We start from the raw sequence: 21,675 nt of genomic DNA on the forward strand, positions 1-21,675 counted from the left end.
CATGACAGTGTGGTGTAAACATGTAGTGTGTAGTGTGTATTGCGTCATCAAGACAGTGTGGTGTAAACATGTAGTGTGTAGTCTGTAGTGTGTAGTGTGTCATCAAGACAGTGTGGTGTAAACATGTAGTGTGTAGTGTGTAGTGTGTCATCAAGACATTGTGGTGTAAACATGTAGTGTGTAGTGTGTAGTGTGTCATCAAGACAGTGTGGTGTAAACATGTAGTGTGTAGTGTGTAGTGTGTCATCATGACAGTGTGGTGTAAACATGTAGTGTGTAGTGTGTAGTGCGTCATCAAGACAGTGTGGTGTAAACATGTAGTGTGTAGTGTGTAGTGTGTCATCAAGACAGTGTGGTGTAAACATGTAGTGTGTAGTGTGTAGTGTGTCATCAAGACAGTGTGGTGTAAACATGTAGTGTGTAGTGTGTAGTGTGTAGTGTGTAGTGTGTCATCAAGACAGTGTGGTGTAAACATGTAGTGTATAGTGTGTAGTGTGTAGTGTGTCATCAAGATAGTGTGGTGTAAACATGTAGTGTGTAGTGTGTAGTGCGTCATGAAGACAGTGTGGTGTAAACATGTAGTGTGTAGTGTGTCATCAAGACAGTGTGGTGTAAACATGTAGTGTGTAGTGTGTAGTGTGTAGTGCGTCATCAAGATAGTGTGGTGTAAACATGTAGTGTGTAGTGTATTGTGTGTAGTGTGTCATCAAGACAGTGTGGTGTAAACATGTAGTGTGTAGTGTGTCATCAAGATAGTGTGGTGTAAACATGTAGTGTGTAGTGTGTCATCAAGACAGTGTGGTGTAAACATGTAGTGTGTAGTGTGTCATCATGACAGTGTGGTGTAAACATGTAGTGTGTAGTGTGTAGTGTGTAGTGTGTCATCAAGACAGTGTGGTGTAAACATGTAGTGTGTAGTGTGTCATCAAGACAGTGTGGTGTAAACATGTAGTGTGTAGTGTGTAGTGTGTCATCAAGACAGTGTGGTGTAAACATGTAGTGTGTAGTGTGTCATCAAGACAGTGTGGTGTAAACATGTAGTGTGTAGTGTGTAGTGTGTCATCAAGACAGTGTGGTGTAAACATGTAGTGTGTAGTGTGTAGTGTGTCATCAAGATAGTGTGGTGTAAACATGTAGTGTGTAGTGTGTAGTGTGTCATCAAGACAGTGTGGTGTAAACATGTAGTGTGTAGTGTGTAGTGTGTCATCAAGACAGTGTTGTGTAAACATGTAGTGTGTAGTGTGTAGTGTGTCATCGAGACAGTGTTGTGTAAACATGTAGTGTGTAGTGCGTCATCAAGACAGTGTGGTGTAAACATGTAGTGTGTAGTGTGTAGTGTATAGTGTGTAGTGTGTCATCAAGACAGTGTGGTGTAAACATGTAGTGTGTAGTGTGTAGTGTATAGTGTGTAGTGTGTCATCAAGACAGTGTGGTGTAAACATGTAGTGTGTAGTGTATTGTGTGTAGTGTGTAGTGTGTAGTGTGTCATCGAGACAGTGTGGTGTAAACATGTAGTGTGTAGTGTGTAGTGTATAGTGTGTAGTGTGTCATCAAGACATTGTGGTGTAAACATGTAGTGTGTAGTGTGCAGTGTGTCATCAAGACATTGTGGTGTAAACATGTAGTGTGTAGTGTGTAGTGTGTCATCAAGACAGTGTGGTGTAAACATGTAGTGTGTAGTGTGTAGTGTGTAGTGTGTCATCAAGACAGTGTGGTGTAAACATGTAGTGTGTAGTGTGTAGTGTGTCATCAAGACAGTGTGGTGTAAACATGTAGTGTGTAGTGTGTAGTGTGTAGTGTGTCATCATGACAGTGTGGTGTAAACATGTAGTGTGTAGTGTGTAGTGTGTCATCAAGACAGTGTGGTGTAAACATGTAGTGTGTAGTGTGTAGTGTGTAGTGTGTCATCATGATAGTGTGGTGTAAACATGTAGTGTGTAGTGTGTAGTGTGTCATCAAGATAGTGTGGTGTAAACATGTAGTGTGTAGTGTGTAGTGTGTAGTGTGTCATCAAGACAGTGTGGTGTAAACATGTAGTGTGTAGTGTGTCATCAAGACAGTGTGGTGTAAACATGTAGTGTGTAGTGTGTAGTGTGTAGTGTGTCATCATGATAGTGTGGTGTAAACATGTAGTGTGTAGTGTGTAGTGCGTCATGAAGACAGTGTGGTGTAAACATGTAGTGTGTAGTGTGTAGTGTGTAGTGTGTAGTGTGTCATCAAGACAGTGTGGTGTAAACATGTAGTGTGTAGTGTGTAGTGTGTAGTGTGTCATCATGATAGTGTGGTGTAAACATGTAGTGTGTAGTGTGTAGTGTGTCATCAAGACAGTGTGGTGTAAACATGTAGTGTGTAGTGTATTGTGTGTAGTGTGTAGTGTGTCATCAAGACAGTGTGGTGTAAACATGTAGTGTGTAGTGTGTAGTGTGTCATCAAGACAGTGTGGTGTAAACATGTAGTGTGTAGTGTGTAGTGTGTCATCAAGACAGTGTGGTGTAAACATGTAGTGTGTAGTGTGTAGTGTGTCATCAAGACAGTGTGGTGTAAACATGTAGTGTGTAGTGTGTCATCAAGACAGTGTGGTGTAAACATGTAGTGTGTAGTGTGTCATCAAGACAGTGTGGTGTAAACATGTAGTGTGTAGTGTGTAGTGTGTCATCAAGACAGTGTGGTGTAAACATGTAGTGTGTAGTGTGTAGTGTGTAGTGCGTCATGAAGACAGTGTGGTGTAAACATGTAGTGTGTAGTGTGTAGTGCGTCATCAAGACAGTGTGGTGTAAACATGTAGTGTGTAGTGTGTAGTGTGTAGTGTGTCATCAAGACAGTGTGGTGTAAACATGTAGTGTGTAGTGTGTAGTGTGTAGTGTGTCATCAAGACAGTGTGGTGTAAACATGTAGTGTGTAGTGTGTAGTGTGTAGTGCGTCATCAAGACAGTGTGGTGTAAACATGTAGTGTGTAGTGTGTAGTGTGTAGTGCGTCATCAAGACAGTGTGGTGTAAACATGTAGTGTGTAGTGTGTAGTGTGTAGTGCGTCATCAAGACAGTGTGGTGTAAACATGTAGTGTGTAGTGTGTAGTGTGTAGTGCGTCATCAAGACAGTGTGGTGTAAACATGTAGTGTGTAGTGTGTAGTGCGTCATGAAGACAGTGTGGTGTAAACATGTAGTGTGTAGTGTGTCATCAAGACAGTGTGGTGTAAACATGTAGTGTGTAGTGTGTAGTGTGTAGTGTGTCATCAAGACAGTGTGGTGTAAACATGTAGTGTGTAGTGTGTAGTGTGTAGTGTGTCATCAAGACAGTGTGGTGTAAACATGTAGTGTGTAGTGTGTAGTGCGTCATCAAGACAGTGTGGTGTAAACATGTAGTGTGTAGTGTGTAGTGCGTCATGAAGACAGTGTGGTGTAAACATGTAGTGTGTAGTGTGTAGTGTGTCATCGAGACAGTGTGGTGTAAACATGTAGTGTGTAGTGTGTAGTGTGTAGTGTGTCATCAAGACAGTGTGGTGTAAACATGTAGTGTGTAGTGTGTAGTGTGTCATCGAGACAGTGTGGTGTAAACATGTAGTGTGTAGTGTGTAGTGTGTAGTGTGTCATCAAGACAGTGTGGTGTAAACATGTAGTGTGTAGTGTGTAGTGTGTAGTGCGTCATCAAGACAGTGTGGTGTAAACATGTAGTGTGTAGTGTGTAGTGTGTCATGAAGACAGTGTGGTGTAAACATGTAGTGTGTAGTGTGTAGTGCGTCATGAAGACAGTGTGGTGTAAACATGTAGTGTGTAGTGTGTAGTGCGTCATCAAGACAGTGTGGTGTAAACATGTAGTGTGTAGTGTGTAGTGCGTCATCAAGACAGTGTGGTGTAAACATGTAGTGTGTAGTGTGTAGTGCGTCATCAAGACAGTGTGGTGTAAACATGTAGTGTGTAGTGTGTCATCAAGACAGTGTGGTGTAAACATGTAGTGTGTACCTTTGTTTGCTGCCTTGTGTTGAAAGTCCAGTATCTGTGTCACTGGATGGAATGGAGCCTGTGGACAAACAGACAAACAGACAAACAGACAAACAGACAAACAGAAAAACTGTCAGTCACAACATCACAACAGCTTTACATTGATTTGACCGTGATTCTGGTTTTTACTTGTGGTGAATGGTGATGTTGTGGTTGTGTTGGGTGAATGGTGATGTTGTGGTTGTGTTGGGTGAATGGTGATGTTGTGGTTGTGTTGGGTGAATGGTGATGTTGTGGTTGTGTTGGGTGAATGGTGATGTTGTGGTTGTGTTGGGTGAATGGTGATGTTGTGGTTGTGTTGGGTGAATGGTGATGTTGTGGTTGTGCTGGGTGAATGGTGATGTTGTGGTTGTGTTGGGTGAATGGTGATGTTGTGGTTGTGTTGGGTGAATGGTGATGTTGTGGTTGTGGTTGTGTTGGGTGAATGGTGATGTTGTGGTTGTGTTGGGTGAATGGTGATGTTGTGGTTGTGGTTGTGTTGGGTGAATGGTGATGTTGTGGTTGTGTTGGGTGAATGGTGATGTTGTGGTTGTGTTGGGTGAATGGTGATGTTGTGGTTGTGTTGGGTGAATGGTGATGTTGTGGTTGTGTTGGGTGAATGGTGATGTTGTGGTTGTGTTGGGTGAATGGTGATGTTGTGGTTGTGTTGGGTGAATGGTGATGTTGTGGTTGTGTTGGGTGAATGGTGATGTTGTGGTTGTGTTGGGTGAATGGTGACGTTGTGGTTGTGTTGGGTGAATGGTGATGTTGTGGTTGTGTTGGGTGAATGGTGATGTTGTGGTTGTGTTGGGTGAATGGTGACGTTGTGGTTGTGTTGGGTGAATGGTGATGTTGTGGTTGTGTTGGGTGAATGGTGATGTTGTGGTTGTGTTGGGTGAATGGTGATGTTGTGGTTGTGTTGGGTGAATGGTGATGTTGTGGTTGTGTTGGGTGAATGTTGGGTGAATGTTGGGTGAAGTTGTCGTTTGTGGGGTCACCCGCTGTGGGCCAACTCCACCTGCTGGTGGAGGCTCCTCTTCCCAGACGGATGCGAGCCCGTAGAGGCGGCATGGATAACAGGAACCTTCGCCCGCTGGGTGATGCTTCAGCAGCAGCTTCAGCTTCAGCATCAGCAGCCCCATCAGCATCAGCTTCAGCATCAGCTTCAGCATCAGCAGCAGCAGCAATATCAACTTCAGCATCAGCTTCAGCATCAGCAGCAGCATCAGCTTCAGCATCAGCTTCAGCATCAGCAGCAGCATCAGCAGCCCCATCAGCATCAGCAGCCCCATCAGCATCAGCAGCCCCATCAGCATCAGCTTCAGCATCAGCTTCAGCAACAGCAGCAGCATCGGCAGCAGCAGCAGCTTCAGCAACAGCAGCAGCATCGGCAGCAGCAGCAGCTTCAGCAACAGCAGCAGCAACAGCAGCAGCATCAGCAGCAGCATCAGCTTCAGCAGCAGCAGCATCAACTTCAGCAGCAGCATCAGCAGCCCCATCAGCATCAGCATCAGCAGCAGCTTCAGCAACAGCAGCAGCATCAGCAGCAGCATCAGCTTCAGCAGCAGCAGCATCAACTTCAGCATCAGCTTCAACAGCAGCTTCAGCAGCAGCAGCAGCAGCAGCATCGGCAGCAGCTTCAGCAGCAGCTTCAGCAGCAGCTTCAGCAGCAGCATCAGCTTCAGCATCAGCTTCAGCAGCATCAGCAGCAGCAGCTTCAGCAGCAGCATCAGCTTCAGCATCAGCTTCAGCATCAAAGAGGAGCTTACTGTCCATCTGGCTCTCATTAATGCTAGATCGCTAGCTAATAAGACACTCCTGCTAAATGACTTCTTGACCTCTCGGGAATTGGATTTTATGTTTCTGACGGAGTCCTGACTTCACACTGGTGAGTTCAAGATTTAAAAGTCTCTAGGGTCTGAGCAGATCTTATGTGTACTGGTAAGTTGCTCCAGAGATCAGGGGCAGCAGCCACTGCAGAGGCTCTGTCACCCCTGTTCTTAAGCCTGGATCTGGGAACATGTAGGAGCATCTGGTTTGTTGACCTGAGTGCTCTGACCGGTGTATGATAATATATTAGCTCAGGTAAATAAGATGGTGCCAGCCCATTTAAAGACTTAAAAACAAGTAATAAAATCTTAAACTGGATCCTAAAACAGACAGGAAGCCAATGAAGGGAGGCCAGTACAGGTGTTACGTGATCACGTCGCTTCTTTCCTGTCAGCAGGCGAGCAGCTGCATTTTGTACAAGCTGCAGGCGACGAAGCGACAACTGAGCCACGCCAACATACAATGAGTTACAATAATCCAAACGAGAGGTAATAAACGCATGAATTACCCTTTCAAGATCATTTGGAGGGAGATAGGCCTTTACTTTTCCCAGAAGTCGGAAGTTGGAAGAAAAAACAACTTGTTTTGACTACTGAGCTTATTTCTTTGTCAAAGTTAAAAGAGCTGTCAAACATCACACCAAGATTCCTAACAGAAGAGTGACTGTAGGAAGCTAAAGGGCCAAGAGCGCCATCATAACCATCCAGCAGATCAGGCTGTCCATATACAATACTTTCAGTCTTATTTTGATTTAATTTCAGGAAATTTAACTCCATCCATGTTTTGACATCCTTTAAACAACTCAGCAAAGCCTGTATAGAATCTCTGCTGTTTGTTTTTATAGGCAGATAGATTTGCAAATCATCAGCAAAACAATGAAAAGACATATCATGTTTTTTTTAAATGGACCCCAAGGGCAGCATATACAATAAGAAGAGAATGGGGCCCAAAATGGAGCCTCGGGGTCCCCATAGTTAAGTGGGGCCGCAGCTGAAGAGAATTGGTCTATATGGACAGAAAAGCTTCTATTTGACAGGTAAGACTTGAACCATTCTAGGGCAGTACCTTTAATGCCTACACATAGCTCAAGACGTGATAAAAGAATATTATGGTCAACCGTATCGAAGGCAGCAGTCAGGTCCAAAAGCACCAGAACAGCGGAGTTCCCAGAGTCCACAGTTAAAAGATCATTAAAAACTCTTAAAAGGGCCGTTTCAGCACTGTGACGTGATTTAAAACCAGACTGGACCTTTTCACAAATGCCATTCATTTCTAGGTGCGTTTGTAATTGTACATAAACTGCTTTCTCTAAGACTTTCGAAGAAAAGGCAGCTTAGAAATTGGCCTAGAATTAGAAAGAACAGAGGGATCAAGATTGCTCTTTTTGATGAGGGGCTGTACTACAGCATGTTTGAAAGCAGCAGGCACACAGCCTGAGAGAAGAGAGGTGCTTATCAAATGTACAATACAAGACCCAACAGTGGTAAAAACATCCTTTAACAGTCTGGGTGGCATACTGTCAAGGGTGCAATGTGAAGGCCTCAAATGGTTAACTACCTCAGATATAAAGGAGAGGGACACGGGCTCAAACTGCTCTAAGACAGCTGCGCTACCCAGACGCCCACTGTCTTGGGAATACACTTGATCTTGCTATGTCAAAGGGATTGTGCGTTGTTAATATTTCTGGGCTAAACTTCACATTCTCTGACCACGTCTGTGTATTTTCTGATGCGCTTGTACCAGCATCCATAAACACAATGGAAACTACTGTTCGCAAAAGGTTACTAGACACTGAAACCCAGTGTAACTTCTATGAGCTGGTCACAGCATCCAATATATCTCATATAAATGGCTCGGTAAATGAAATCGCCAACTTTTTCAATAGTAACCTGACTAATAACAGTGGCACTAGTCAGGCAAAAACAGAGATCATTTGATAAAATACCACCATGGATGACAGATTCTGTTTGTGAGCGCAACGCAACAGATCTTGTAGAGCAGCGGAGAGAAAGTGTATTGACGAATGTTATCATAACCCGCAAGTTGGCTGTGAGATGTAAGAGAAAGAAGAATTCAGTTGGATGACGTGGTGGAGAGGGTACCCAAGGAGGAGAGAGTGGTGATTGGAATGGACTTCAATGGACATGTTGGTGAAGGGAACAGAGGTGATGAGAAGGTGATGGGAAGGTATGGTGTCAAGGAGAGAAATGTGGAAGGACAGATGGTGGTGGATGTTGTGAAAAGGATGGAAATGGCTGTGGTGAATACATATTTCAAGAAGAGGGAAGAACACAGGGTGACATACAAGAGTGGAGGAAACTGCACACAGGTGGACTATATCTTATGTAGGAGGCGCGATCTGAAAGGGACTGGAGACTGCAAAGTGGTGACAGGGGAGAATGTAGATAGGCAGCATCAGATGGTGGTCTGTAGGATGGCTTTGGAGACCAAGAACAGGAAGAGAGTGAAGGTAGAGCCAAGGATCAAGTGGTGGAAGTTGAAGAAGGAAGACTGTTGTGTGGAGTTCAGGCAGGAGGTAAGACAGGCACTGGGTGGTAGTGAAGAGTTGCCAGGTGGCTGGACAACCACTGCAGAAATAGTGAGGGAGACAGCTAGGAAGGTACTTGGTGTGTCATCAGGACAGAGGAAGGAAGACAAGGAGACTTGGTGGTGGAATGAGGAAGTACAGCAAATTATACAGAGAAAGAGGTTGGCAAAGAAGGAGTGGGATAGTCAGAGAGATGAAGAAAGTAGACAGGAGTACATGGAGATGCAGCGTAAAGTGAAGAGAGAGGTGGCAAAGGAAAAGGTGTATGGTGAGTTGTATGAGAGGTTAGACACTAAGGAAGGAGAAAAGGACTTGTACCGATTGGCTAGACAGAGGGACCGAGCTGCGAAGGATGTGCAGCAGGTTAGGGTGATGAAGGATAGAGATGGAAATGTGCTGACAAGCGAGGAGAGTGTACTGAGAAGGAGGAAGGAGTGCTTTGAGGGGCTGATCAATGAAGAAAATGAGAGAGAGAAGGTTGGATGATGTGGGGATAGTGAATCAGGAAGTTCAGTGGATTAGCAAGGAGGAAGTGAGGGCAGCTATGAAGAGGATGAAGAGTGGAAAGGCAGTTGGTCCTGATGACATACCTGTGGAGGCATGGAGATGTTTAGGAGAGATGGCAGTGGAGTTTTTAACTAGATTGTTTAACACAATCTTGGAAAGTGAGAGGATGTTTGAGGAGTGGAGAAGAAGCATACTGGTACTGATTGTCAAGAACAAGGGTGATGTGCAGAACTGTAGCAACTACAGAGGTATAAAGTTGATCAGCCACAGCATGAAGATATGGGAAAGAGTAACAGAAGCTAGGTTAAGAGGAGAGGTGGTGAGTAGTGAGGAGTAGTATGGTTTCATGCCATGAAAGAGCACCACAGATGTGATGTTTGCTTTGAGAATGTTGATGGAGAAGTATAGAGAACGTCAGGAGGAGTTAGATTGTGTCTTTGTAGATTTAGAGAAAGCATATGACAGGGTGCCGAGAGAGGAGGTGTGGTATTGTATGAGGAAGTCGGGAGTGGCTGAGAAGTATGTAGGAGTGGTGCAGGATATGTATGAGGGAGGTGTGACAGTGGTGAGGTGTGTGGTTGGAATGACAGATGGGTTCAAGGTGGAGGTGGGATTACATCAAGGATTGGCTCTGAGCCCTTTCTTGTTTGCAATGGTGATGGACAGGTTGACAGACGAGATCAGGCAGGTGTCTCCATGGACTATGATGTTTGCAGATAACATTGTGATTTGTAGCGAGAGTAGGGAGCAGGTGGAGGAGAGCCTGGAGAGGTGGGGGTATGCACTGGAGAGAAGAGGAATGAAAGTCAGTAGGAGCAAGATGGAATACCTATGCGTGAATGAGAGGGAGGACAGTGGAATGGTGAGGATGCAAGGAGTGGAGGTGACGAAGGCATATGAGTTTAGATACTTGGGGTCAACTGTCCAAAGTAACAGGGAGTGCAGAGGAGAGGTGAAGAAGAGAGTGCAGGCAGGGTGGAGTGGGTGGAGAAGAGTGTCAGGAGTGATTTGTGACAGAAGGGTACCAGCAAGAGTTAAAGGGAAGGTTTACAGGATGGTAGTGAGACCAGCTATGTTGTATGGTTTGGAGACAGTGGTGCTGACGAATAGACAGGAGGTGGAGCTGGAGGTGGCAGAGATGAAGATTATAAGATTTTTACTGGGAGAGACGAAGAAGGACAGGATTAGGAACGAGTATATTAGAGGGACAGCTCAGGTTGGACGGTTTGGAGACAAAGCAAGAGAGACAAAATAGAGATGGATTGGACATGTGTGGAGGAGAGATGCTGAGTATATTGGGAGAGGGATGCTGAATATGGAGCTGCCAGGGAAGAGGAGAAGAGGAAGGCCAAAGAGGAGGTTTATGGATGTGGTGAGGGAGGACATGCAGGTGGCTGGTGTGACAGAGGAAGATGCAGAGGACAGGAAGAGATGGAAACAAATGATCCGCTGTGGCGCCCCCTAACGGGAGCAGCCAAAAGTAGCAGTAGTAGTAGTAGTATTGAGTATTATTGTGTGTTATGGTTTATATTGTGCATTATAGTGTATTATTGTGTAGCATGGTGCATCATTATGTATTATGGTTTATTATGGTGTGTTTTGGTGTGGTGAAATTACTCCACCTGTGGTTCTCCAGGGATCCACAGTGTCTCTCCGTGGTGGTGTGGAGCTGGATGGAGATCGATTCAGCATCTCTTTGACAACATCTCGGTTCATCTTCACTCGTTCTGTAATGGAGGGGGAGCAGCCGCTGCCCATGCTTTCCAGACTGTCTGTCCTCCACACACCCCCACCTCTATCCCAGCATGCCCTTTGACCCCTGGCTGTCCTCTGCAGCTCCTCATGGTCTCTTGGTGGGGAACCATAGAGTTTCCTCTGCTCCTCCTTGCTGTGTGGTGTTGGGTTGGGTTTGAATGTCCTCCGCCGATGTTGTGAGGAGGCATTTGGTTTGCTGTCAGACAGACTGTCTGTGTCGGCCTCAGAAAGAGAATGCTCCTCATCACTGCTGCTGGTAGGAGAACAGACTGGGCCAGCTCTTCTCTCCAGATGCCAGAGGAGAAGCTCCTTCCCTGAACTCCTTCCTGTGGAGGAGGTGTCAGCTGGGCCCGGCAGTGACGGAAGGGCGAGGTGGAAGGAAGGAGGAGCGGAGCTTTCTGGACTCGCTGTGGGGGAGGGCCCATGGCTGGAGGGGAGGAGCTGATCGGTGCGAAGCCTCTGGGCAACAACTACCTCCTCCATGATGACATCACAGCAGAGCACGGCGCCCTGAGAAAAGAGAGAGAGAGAGTGATAGATTGATCGATAAAGGACTGGTCTTCTGTAGGAGAGACTAACCCACCTTATCATACAAAATACAATGGTGAGTACCATAGCTATCAGCAGTACGACATCTGGAGGCAGGATGATAGACCGTGTCTACGGGTTTGATAGTGGAATGAGCAGCATTTCTATAAATGAAGAAAGAAACTTGGTCATTGTAAGCAAACGTACAATGAAATACACTCCCTGCATTTAACCCATCCTATGATATAGGAGCAGTGAGCAGCTGCAGTGCAGCTCCCGGGGACCAACTCCAGTTCTTTTAGCCATTCCTTGGTCAGGGGCACAGGCAGGAGTATTATCTCTGACATATATATGTCTTTTGATGGTGGGAGGACACTAGAGCCCCCAGTAGAAACCCACGCAGACCCAGGGAGAACGTACAAACTCCACACAGAAAGGAGATGGGATGGCCTGGGTTTCCAACCGAGGACCTTCCTTCTGTGAGGCAACAGAGCTAATAACTGGACCACCGTGTTGCCCATCCCCATAATTACACCTCCGTAATCCAAAACGGATAGGAAAGCTGCTTCAACAAGCTGGTTCTGTTTGGAAGCCGGTTCCGTTTCGGTAAAAGAAGCCAGTTTTCTGACGCAGTTTGCTGACAAGCTGGTCTACGTGGTATTTAAATGTAGACATAAAGTTGCCAGGTGCCAGCTGCGGTTTGTTTGTTTGTTTGTGGTTCTGCCTATTTCTTAAAGTTTAACAACTCCTCGAGACCTTTGGCTTATTTTAACTGATTTTAAGGTTTGTCTGTTTAATATATTTGTACCCAATCATCGATTACTGCACTGACTCGCTGCACTCCTGGTGAGAACCGTGAGGACTCAACCCTCAACTGACGCAGCTAACGGAACTACATTTCTTTTCTGTGATCCTCTATCAACCGGTGCATTATTACTATGCCTTGGGACGACTTCCTGCAAACAACAAAGGACATCACCAACTTCAAGGATGGCATCTGCTGTCTCTCCCAGATGAACTGTGAAAAAATGGCCTCTCATCCGGTTTATTTGCAACCTCACAGTCCAAAAGGATCTGTCATGAACTCAGCCTTCTCCAGTACCATCATGCTGCTGGCTCTCCTCCTGCTCCACTCCCTGCTCACTGGCTACCTGGTCGGAGGTAGTAGCATTCGCGCGGGGTTGGGGGGCTGCAGCTCCCTCTAGTGGTGGGTACACCCCCTAATAGTGGCAGGTGGCTGTGTAACATCTGAGACCCAACAGTATGCCCAACTTTTCCTAACGTACAAATGCAAAAAAGTAAAACATGGCTTTATTTTAAACAGTGGGTGGGGCTGCGTGGAATGCTTCACAATAAAGTGAGCAAACACGCCGTTCCACATCTGCTACACACATGCCTTGCAAACAAAACAATGACGTCATACTGAAGCGACCGGGGGAGGTGGTCACTCTGACTGTTGGCCAGACGTTGGTAGGCAGCATGGCGCCCGTCAAGCACGTGACAGGCTCTCAGCCAGTCATAGCGCGTGTTGCGAAGATCACAGGAAGGCCAGACTCTCTCTATACACGGCGCTGGGGGGAGGTATGTATGTATGTGTGTATATATGTATATGTAGGTTGTGTGTGTATGTGTCTGTAAGTGTATGCCAGTGAGTCGTACTGTTGTTCCTATAAGGTCAACAAAATGTATGTAACACATAGTTTAATTGTGTTGTCTGTAAATATGTTTCATGTGTGTTATTTTCACGGCCCATCAAGGAACAGACACCGGGACTTAGCATCCAGGGACAGACACTGGGACTTAGCATCCAGGTACAGAGACCGGAACATAGCATCCAGGGACAGACACCGGGACTTAGCATCCAGGGACAGATACTGGGACATAGCATCCAGGGACAGACACCGGGACTTAGCATCCAGGGACAGACACCGGGACTTAGCATCCAGGGACAGACACCGGGACATAGCATCCAGGCACAGACACTGGGACTTAGCATCCAGGGACAGACACCGGGACATAGCATCCAGGGACAGACACCGGGACTTAGCATCCAGGGACAGACACCGGGACTTAGCATCCAGGGACAGACACCGGGACTTAGCATCCAGGGACAGACACCGGGACTTAGCATCCAAGGACAGACACTGGGACTTAGCATCCAGGGACAGAGACCGGAACATAGCATCCAGGGACAGACACCGGGACTTAGCATCCAGGGACAGACACTGGGACATAGCATCCAGGGACAGACACCGGGACTTAGCATCCAGGGACAGACACCGGGACATAGCATCCAGGGACAGACACTGGGACTTAGCATCCAGGGACAGACACCGGGACATAGCATCCAGGGACAGACACCGGGACTTAGCATCCAGGGACAGACACCGGGACATAGCATCCAGGGACAGACACCGGGACTTAGCATCCAGGGACAGACACCGGGACTTAGCATCCAGGGACAGACACTGGGACATAGCATCCAGGGACAGACACTGGGACTTAGCATCCAGGGACAGACACCGGGACATAGCATCCAGGGACAGACACTGGGACATAGCATCCAGGGACAGACACTGGGACATAGCATCCAGGGACAGACACCGGGACATAGCATCCAGGGACAGACACTGGGACTTAGCATCCAGGGACAGACACCGGGACATAGCATCCAGGGACAGACACTGGGACATAGCATCCAGGGACAGACACCGGGACTTAGCAGCAGCTACAAATGATGCGATGCACTGCATTTGATAACTGTTGTGAAATTCTCTGCGTACACTGCAGCTGTGCCTATCAAGTCCCTCAGCACCTCCTCCATGTTAGGAATGCTTCTGTGTAACCACCTCCACACACACACACACACACACACACACACACACACACACACACACACACACACACACACACAGAGTAACATTGACATGTTTTTGTGATTTCTTGGCAGTCCTTCTCCTCATTATCCTTATCTTGTGGAGATCTCGGTTTCCTGGCCTGAACTGCACCGCTCCTCCCGAAGGAAGGCAGAATACTTCACATAACTGCATTCCTGTACAGGCTCACTGACCGTCTGTCATCATTAAACACCCAGGAATCCTTCTCATTCCCCATAGATACAAGAAGTCAACCATGACACAGTGTTCCAACTCACTGGCATGCAGAGACAACAACACACAGGACAACAGTTTCCCCCGACTGAAGACAACACCACACAGGACAACAGTTTCCCCCGACTGAAGACAACACCACACAGGACAACAGTTTTCCCCGACTGAAGACAACACCACATAGGACAACAGTTTCTCCCGACTGAAGACAACACCACACAGGACAACAGTTTTCCCCGATTGAAGACAACACCACACAGGACAACAGTTTCCCCCGACTGAAGACAACACCACACAGGACAACAGTTTCCCCCGACTGAAGACAACACCACACAGGACAACAGTTTCCCCCGACTGAAGACAACACCACACAGGACAACAGTTTCCCCCGACTGAAGACAACACCACACAGGACAACAGTTTTCCCTGACTGAAGACAACACCACACAGGACAACAGTTTCCCCCGACTGAAGACAACACCACACAGGACAAAAGTTTCCCCCGACTGAAGACAACACCACACAGGACAACAGTTTCCCCCGACTGAAGACAACACCACACAGGACAACAGTTTCCCCCGACTGAAGACAACAAGACACAGGACAACAGTTTCCCCTGACTGAAGACAACACCACACAGGACAACAGTTTCCCGTGACTGAAGACAACAACACACAGGACAACAGTTTCCCGTGACTGAAGACAACACCACACAGGACAACAGTTTCCCCTGACTGAAGACAACAACACACAGGACAACAGTTTCCCCTGACTGAAGACAATACCACGCAGGACAACAGTTTCCCGTGACTGAGGACAACACCACACAGGACAACAGTTTCCCATGACTGAAGACAACACCACACAGCACAACAGTTTCCCCGGACTGAAGACAACAACACACAAGACAAGTTTCCCTTGACTGAAGACAACAACACACAGGTCAACAGTTTCCCGTGACTGAAGACAACACCACACAGAGCAACAGTTTCCCCTGACTGAAGACAACACCACACAGGACAACAGTTTCCCCTGACTGAAGACAACAACACACAAGACAAGTTTCCCTTGACTGAAGACAACAACACACAGGTCAACAGTTTCCCCTGACTGAAGACAACAACACACAGGACAACAGTTTCCCCCGACTGAAGACAACACCACACAGGACAACAGTTTCCCCTGACTGAAGACAACACCACACAGGACAACAGTTTCCCCTGACTGAAGACAACAACACACAGGACAACAGTTTTCCCCGACTGTAGACAACACCACACAGGACAACAGTTTCCCCCGACTGAAGACAACACCACACAGGACAACAGTTTCCCCTGACTGAAGACAACGCCACACAGGAAAACAGTTTCCCGTGACTGAAGACAACACCACACAGAGCAACAGTTTCTCCTGACTGAAGACAACACCACACAAGACAACTGTTTCCCCTGACTGAAGACAACACCACACAAGACAACAGTTTCCCCTGACTGAAGATAACGACACACAGGACAACAGTTTCCCGCGACTGAAGACAACACCACACAGGACAACAGTTTCCCCTGACTGAAAACAACACCACACAGGACAACAGTTTCCCCTGACTGAAGACAACAACACACAGGACAACAGTTTCCCCTGACTGAAGACAACACCACACAAGACAACTGTTTCCCCTGACTGAAGACAACACCACACAAGACAACAGTTTCCCCTGACTGAAGATAACGACACACAGGACAACAGTTTCCCCTGACTGAAGATACACATGGTACACAGACAACAGTACCTCTAACAGTACTAACATAGTACCATACTGATACACATGGTACACAGACAACAGTACCTCTAACAGTACTAGCATAGTACCACAGTACACACTGATACACATGGTACACAGGACAACAGTACCTCTAACAGTACTAACATAGTACTACAGTACACACTGATATGCATGGTACACAGACAACAGTACCTCTAACATAGTAACACAGTACATACTGATACACAGGACAACAGTACCTCTAACAGTATTAACATAGTACCACAGTACATACCGATACACATGGTACACAGACAATTGTACCTCTAACAGTACACCGATACACATGGTACACAGACAATAGTACCTCTAACAGTACACCTATACACATGGTACACAGACAACAGTAACAGTACTAACATAATACCACTACATACACATGGTATACAGACAACAGTACCTCTAACAGTACTAACATAGTACCACAGTACACACTGATACACATGGTACACAGACAACAGTACCTCTAACAGTACTAACATAGTACCACAGTACACACTGATACACATGGTACACAGACAACAGTACCTCTAATAGTACTAACATAGTACCACAGTACATACTGATACACATGCTACATAGACAACAGTACCTCTAACAGTACTAACATAGTACCAGAGTAAAGATATTAATGATTATCACAGCTGCGCATGCGCGGTCAGAATACGTTGCGCAGCAGGTAATATGAAATGTGTTGCTAGCGACATGTCTGGGACACGTTACCTGAACAGCAGAATTTGCTCCACGTGTCACCGGTAAGAAGTCGTGATGACACGTGTCAGTTTGATAATCAGTTGTTAAACACAACTTTCAGCCTTCCTCCTTGATGAAGAGGATGCGGTGTTTTCCGGGTTAGCGGGGTTAGCTGTTAGACCTTGCGCTCCGGCACATAGTTAGCTGACGTTACACCTAGCTTAGCGGTACGTTGATTATCGGGTTTTAGGATTCCCGTCCATTCATCAAACCGTCCAAGAAGCACGCCGCAGTAAGTCATTACTTACTTTGGTGTTGCGCCACCTGCAGAGAAATGCCAGACTGAACCTGTACATGAAAAACTATTGGCGGAAGCGTGGCTGCAGGAAGTAGCCTGGCTCCAAACACAGGACGACCGCACAGAGATGTGGCGCAAACATCTCACGGACACAAGCAGCGCCTTTACACAGGGACAACAACATGTCAGTCATCCAGCTTCTGAAAAGCAGGTGCAGAGGAAAGAGCACATGAACACGGTGCAAACTACTGATAACAGCTGCAGCAGGACCAGAACTCCACCTGCCCTCCTGGCACGTGGCAGGACAAACTGAATGAAGAACAGGTCAAGCACTGGTCCATATTGTTCTGTTGGCCTTTCACAAAGCCAAACATGCACACCCGATGCATTCATATGAGGAGGATGTTGTGCTTTTCAAGAGGCTTGGAGGTAATGTCAGGAGTGCATATCATTCACGAGAAGGAGGACCTGCATCATGCAGAGCATCGACAATCAGTCCAGAACTGAGTGAAAAACTGAAGGCAGCCGAATTTTGGGGCGTGCTATTTGATGGATCAGAAGACACAAGTGGAGCAGGAAATTGTGTACATTGTGTGTGTGTCTCGCTACGGAGAGTTTACCTCAGATTTCCTTAGGTTAATTAGGATTCACACGGATTCCCTTGTGCATATTCTGTGTACTGCCCACACCCTGGAGATCTGTACAGTCAGCTGATCACATGGTACCATACTGTGAGGCATTTAATCGCTCTTTTGTCAAGTTGCTGAGCTTTTATTTACAGAGAGGGGGCGCAAAAAGAACAGAACAACTGGAGAAGATTTGTGATGAGAATGGCATTGCCTTTGTGAAGCTAGGAAAGTTTCACCACATCAGATGGTCTGCATGGAGGCAAGAGACCCTGTTGAAAATATGGAGGTTGTTACCTGCCATTCAAATTGCAGTGTCTACAGTGATGACAGCGACCTAAAACATGTCTGCTGCACATGTAACGACCAGGGGGTATGTAACGTGCAAGGATAAATAGACTGTCGGACCATTTAGTCGACTGGTTAACGTAGTCGCCCGTGGTGCGGGAGAACCGAGTTCGTGTCCCGGCTGCGGCGGATTCCGGCTGCCCCCTGAATTCACTACATTTGTCTCAGAAGTGGGATGGTGAGACCGTGAGGCCATCGGAAGCGCGTGCGCCCAGAGGCGTGAGGGAGCTGGTATGCTGAAGCGCAGGGACGCGCTTCCCGAAGGAGGGGGGTAGTGTAACGACCATGGATGGCTAGACTCGTTAGCCCTTGGCTAAAGGGGGTCGGCCCCCTTTAGTCGCGCGGTTGGCGATGTCGCCTCGGGGTGCAGTACAATGCCAGATCGAATCCCGCAGCAGGCGGAAATATGCTCGGTTACATTGGTGGCAGCGATAGGATCCGGAAGTGTCATGAAGCGTGCAGATCCTCAGCAGTCTCTTCGGAGCGTGGGAATGAAGACAGGAGAGGGTGACTACTGTAAACTACAAAAGACTCACTGGCCGGTCGGCCCTTTTAGTCGAGCTGTTAGCGATGTCACCTTGTGGTGCAGTACACCTCGGATCGAATCCCGCAGCCAGCGGAATATATTCTTGGTGGCAGCCATGTAGTGAATTTGGGGGACAGCCGCGAACCCGGGTCTCCCGCACCACGGGCGACTACGTTAACCAGTCGACTAAATGACCACACCACACAGACATGCTGTACCCTGGAAACATGTCACAGTTCACCTCCCTCAGGTTTCAGCAAGATAAATGGACTATTGGGTGAATGCAAAGATGAGCTCATGGTAGCTGCTGGACAGCAGACACTACTGCTGGACAGTGAAGGCAAGTACAGGGAAGAGACTGTTTCAAATGCTGCTGCTGACAGGGACAAGGCTGATGTATTGAGAGGTCTAATTCATGAGTTTGAAAGCAGATATGAATCCCTTAAGTCGTGTGATCAATTTTTAATTTTTGATCCTCCAACTTGGCCTCAAGAAATGCAAGACCTCCAAGTTTTGGCAACACAACACTTACCAACATCCTCCAGAAATAGGAGGCCAGCTTGTCCGTTGACAGACGCTCCACTGTAAGAGAATGGATGTGTTTAAAGCAAGCAGCAGAACGTGTGGCAGCCTCCTCTGTGTATGACTTGGTCAACACAGTGAAGATCAGTCATCCAGGTAGTTACTCCAACATTCATAAAGTCCTTCTGTTGTCTCTGACACTGCCCTTGAGCAGTCCTGCATGTGAGAGGGGATTTTCACATCTCAGTATAATAAAAAGCAAGTACAGATCCCGCCTGTCAGACTCTCGCCTCTCATCCCTGATGCACATCCACTTGTCTAAGATGACAACAGAGACTTTTGACCTGAAGCCAGCTGTTGATTTATGGATGCAAACAGCTAATCGCAGGATGGATGACTTTTTCAAGGTCTGTTTGAGATAGAAAATTTTTAAATTTTGCGGTGCTCCTGATTTGGAGTAAGCATGACTGTACTACCTTGGTGATCTGTGTGTCAAAACAGAGCTCAGAGTCAAAGAATACAACCAAATTATGGGCAGAGGGCTTGACATTGGCGGACAAATTCCCAAGATTATTTTTCAGGTCTGCCAGTCAGGTTAGGGGGACCGAATAAAAGGACCTCAGATTTGGACTCAATGAGCCAGAGGACATTTTGTGACATCCAGCGTTTAATATCGGAGAAACAAGCCATAACATGGGAAAGTTCAACTGTGTCACGATCAGCAAACCAAGACATAAAGTTGGGTGTCATCTGCATAACAGTGAAAATTTATATTATGGTCACGGATGATCACACCCAAGGGAAGCATGTAAATGGAAAATAATATTGGACGGAGAATTGACCCTTGGGGAACACCGCATGCAAGTGGGGCTGGGGATTAGGAGAATTCTCCCATTACAACAGAGAAAGATCTGTCGGATAAGTAAGATCAGAACCAAGCAAGAGCAGTGTCCTCAGTGCCCACAGTTTTCTAGGTGATTTAAAAGGATGTTATGATCGACCATATCAAAAGTGGAACTCAAGTCTAGCAAGATTAAAACTGAGCAAGCACCAGAGTAAGCAGTAAGCAGTAAGCAGTAAGTCATTTGTAACTTTAATAAGAGCTGTTTCTGTGCTGCAGTAGGCATGGAATCATGATTGATATTGCTCAAAGATGCTACAATTATTGATGTGTGCAATTAGTTGAGAGGCAAAATACTTTTCTAAGATTTTAGATAAAAAAGGTATATTTGAAATTGGTCTAAAATTACTTAAAACAAGAGGGTCGAGAGTGGGCTTCTTCAGGAGAGGTCAGACTATTGCATGTTTAAAACTAGATGGGAACAAACTGGTAGACAGTGAGCAGTTGATAATGGAGAGAATTTGTGGGCCAACAGTGTGAAATACCTCTTTTGGGAACCTAGTGGGGATGGTGTTTGATTGACAGGTGGAAGACTTTAACATAGTACGACAATACATATTGATACACATGGTACACAGACAACAGGACCTCTAACAGACTAACATAGTACCACAGTACATACTGATATACATGGTACACAGATAACATGTCATTTATATCATAAAGGGAACAGGTGTATATAGTAGTGTATGTTTGCATGTACAAACAAACAGTTTGTAATTGTCAAGTGAACATCACTATGTGTAATGCTAGCTCCAATAAGCTACCAGTGAAAATACAAATGAATGTATCGAGTGGTAGAAGCTAATGCTAATATTTACTAAGTAGTCAACACTAGTTGGGAAGTTAGTCCTTGAAATCGGCTGTAAATTAACCCTAGCTGGGTTAATTTACACTGGTCCAACACTGAAGGTCTTCATTTATCTAAAACTAACCCAGCTAGTTGGTCCAACACTGAAGGTCTTCATTCATCTAAAACTAACCCAGCTAGTTGGTCCAACACTGAAGGTCTTCATTCATCTAAAACTAACCCGGCTAGTTGGTCCAACACTGAGGGTCTTCATTCATCTAAAACTAACCCAGCTAGTTGGTACAACACCGAAGGTCTTCATTCATTTAAAACTAACCCAGCTAGTTGGTCCAACACTGAAGGTCTTCATTCATCTAAAACTAACCCAGCTAGTTGGTCCAACACTGAAGGTCTTTATTCATCTAAAACTAACCCAGCTAGTTGGTACAACACCGAAGGTCTTCATTCATCTAAAACTAACCCAGCTAGCTGGTCCAACACTGAAGGTCTTCATTCATCTAAAACTAACTCAGCTAGTTGGTCCAACACCGAAGGTCTTCATTCATCTAAAACTAACCCAGCTAGTTGGTACAACACTGAAGGTCTCCATTCATCTAAAACTAACCCAGCTAGTTGGTACAACACCGAAGGTCTTCATTCATCTAAAACTAACCCAGCTAGTTGGTACAACACTGAAGGTCTTCATTCATCTAAAACTAACCCAGCTAGTTGGTCCAACACTGAAGGTCTTCATTCATTTAAAACTAACCCAGCTAGCTGGTCCAACACTGAAGGTCTTCATTCATCTAAAACTAACCCAGCTAGTTGGTCCAACACTGAAGGTCTTCATTCATCTAAAACTAACCCAGCTAGTTGGTACAACACTGAAGGTCT

At 46.2% G+C, this 21,675-nt stretch overlaps 1 protein-coding gene across 4 annotated transcripts in view; it reads right to left on the reverse strand.

Moving 5' to 3' along the window:
- The window catches only part of si:dkey-121a11.3 (uncharacterized protein KIAA1614), a 78,365-nt gene that overhangs the window by 55,110 nt on the left and 1,580 nt on the right, over nucleotides 1-21,675 (reverse strand). For 3 of the 4 annotated variants that reach the window (XM_056276498.1, XM_056276496.1, XM_056276495.1), the window contains exons 2-4: nucleotides 11,230-11,309; nucleotides 10,485-11,127; nucleotides 3,960-4,017 (exon numbers count right to left, since the gene is read on the reverse strand). In XM_056276498.1, coding sequence (XP_056132473.1) covers nucleotides 3,960-4,017; nucleotides 10,485-11,127; nucleotides 11,230-11,232 — 704 coding nt within the window. In that variant the 5' untranslated portion in view covers nucleotides 11,233-11,309. The remainder of the gene's footprint in view (nucleotides 1-3,959; nucleotides 4,018-10,484; nucleotides 11,128-11,229; nucleotides 11,310-21,675) is intronic. The other variant, XM_056276497.1, reaches the window with a different exon arrangement.

Source organism: Lampris incognitus, chromosome 3 (assembly GCF_029633865.1).
Source record: "Lampris incognitus isolate fLamInc1 chromosome 3, fLamInc1.hap2, whole genome shotgun sequence".
In the NCBI taxonomy this organism is placed as follows: domain Eukaryota; kingdom Metazoa; phylum Chordata; class Actinopteri; order Lampriformes; family Lampridae; genus Lampris; species Lampris incognitus.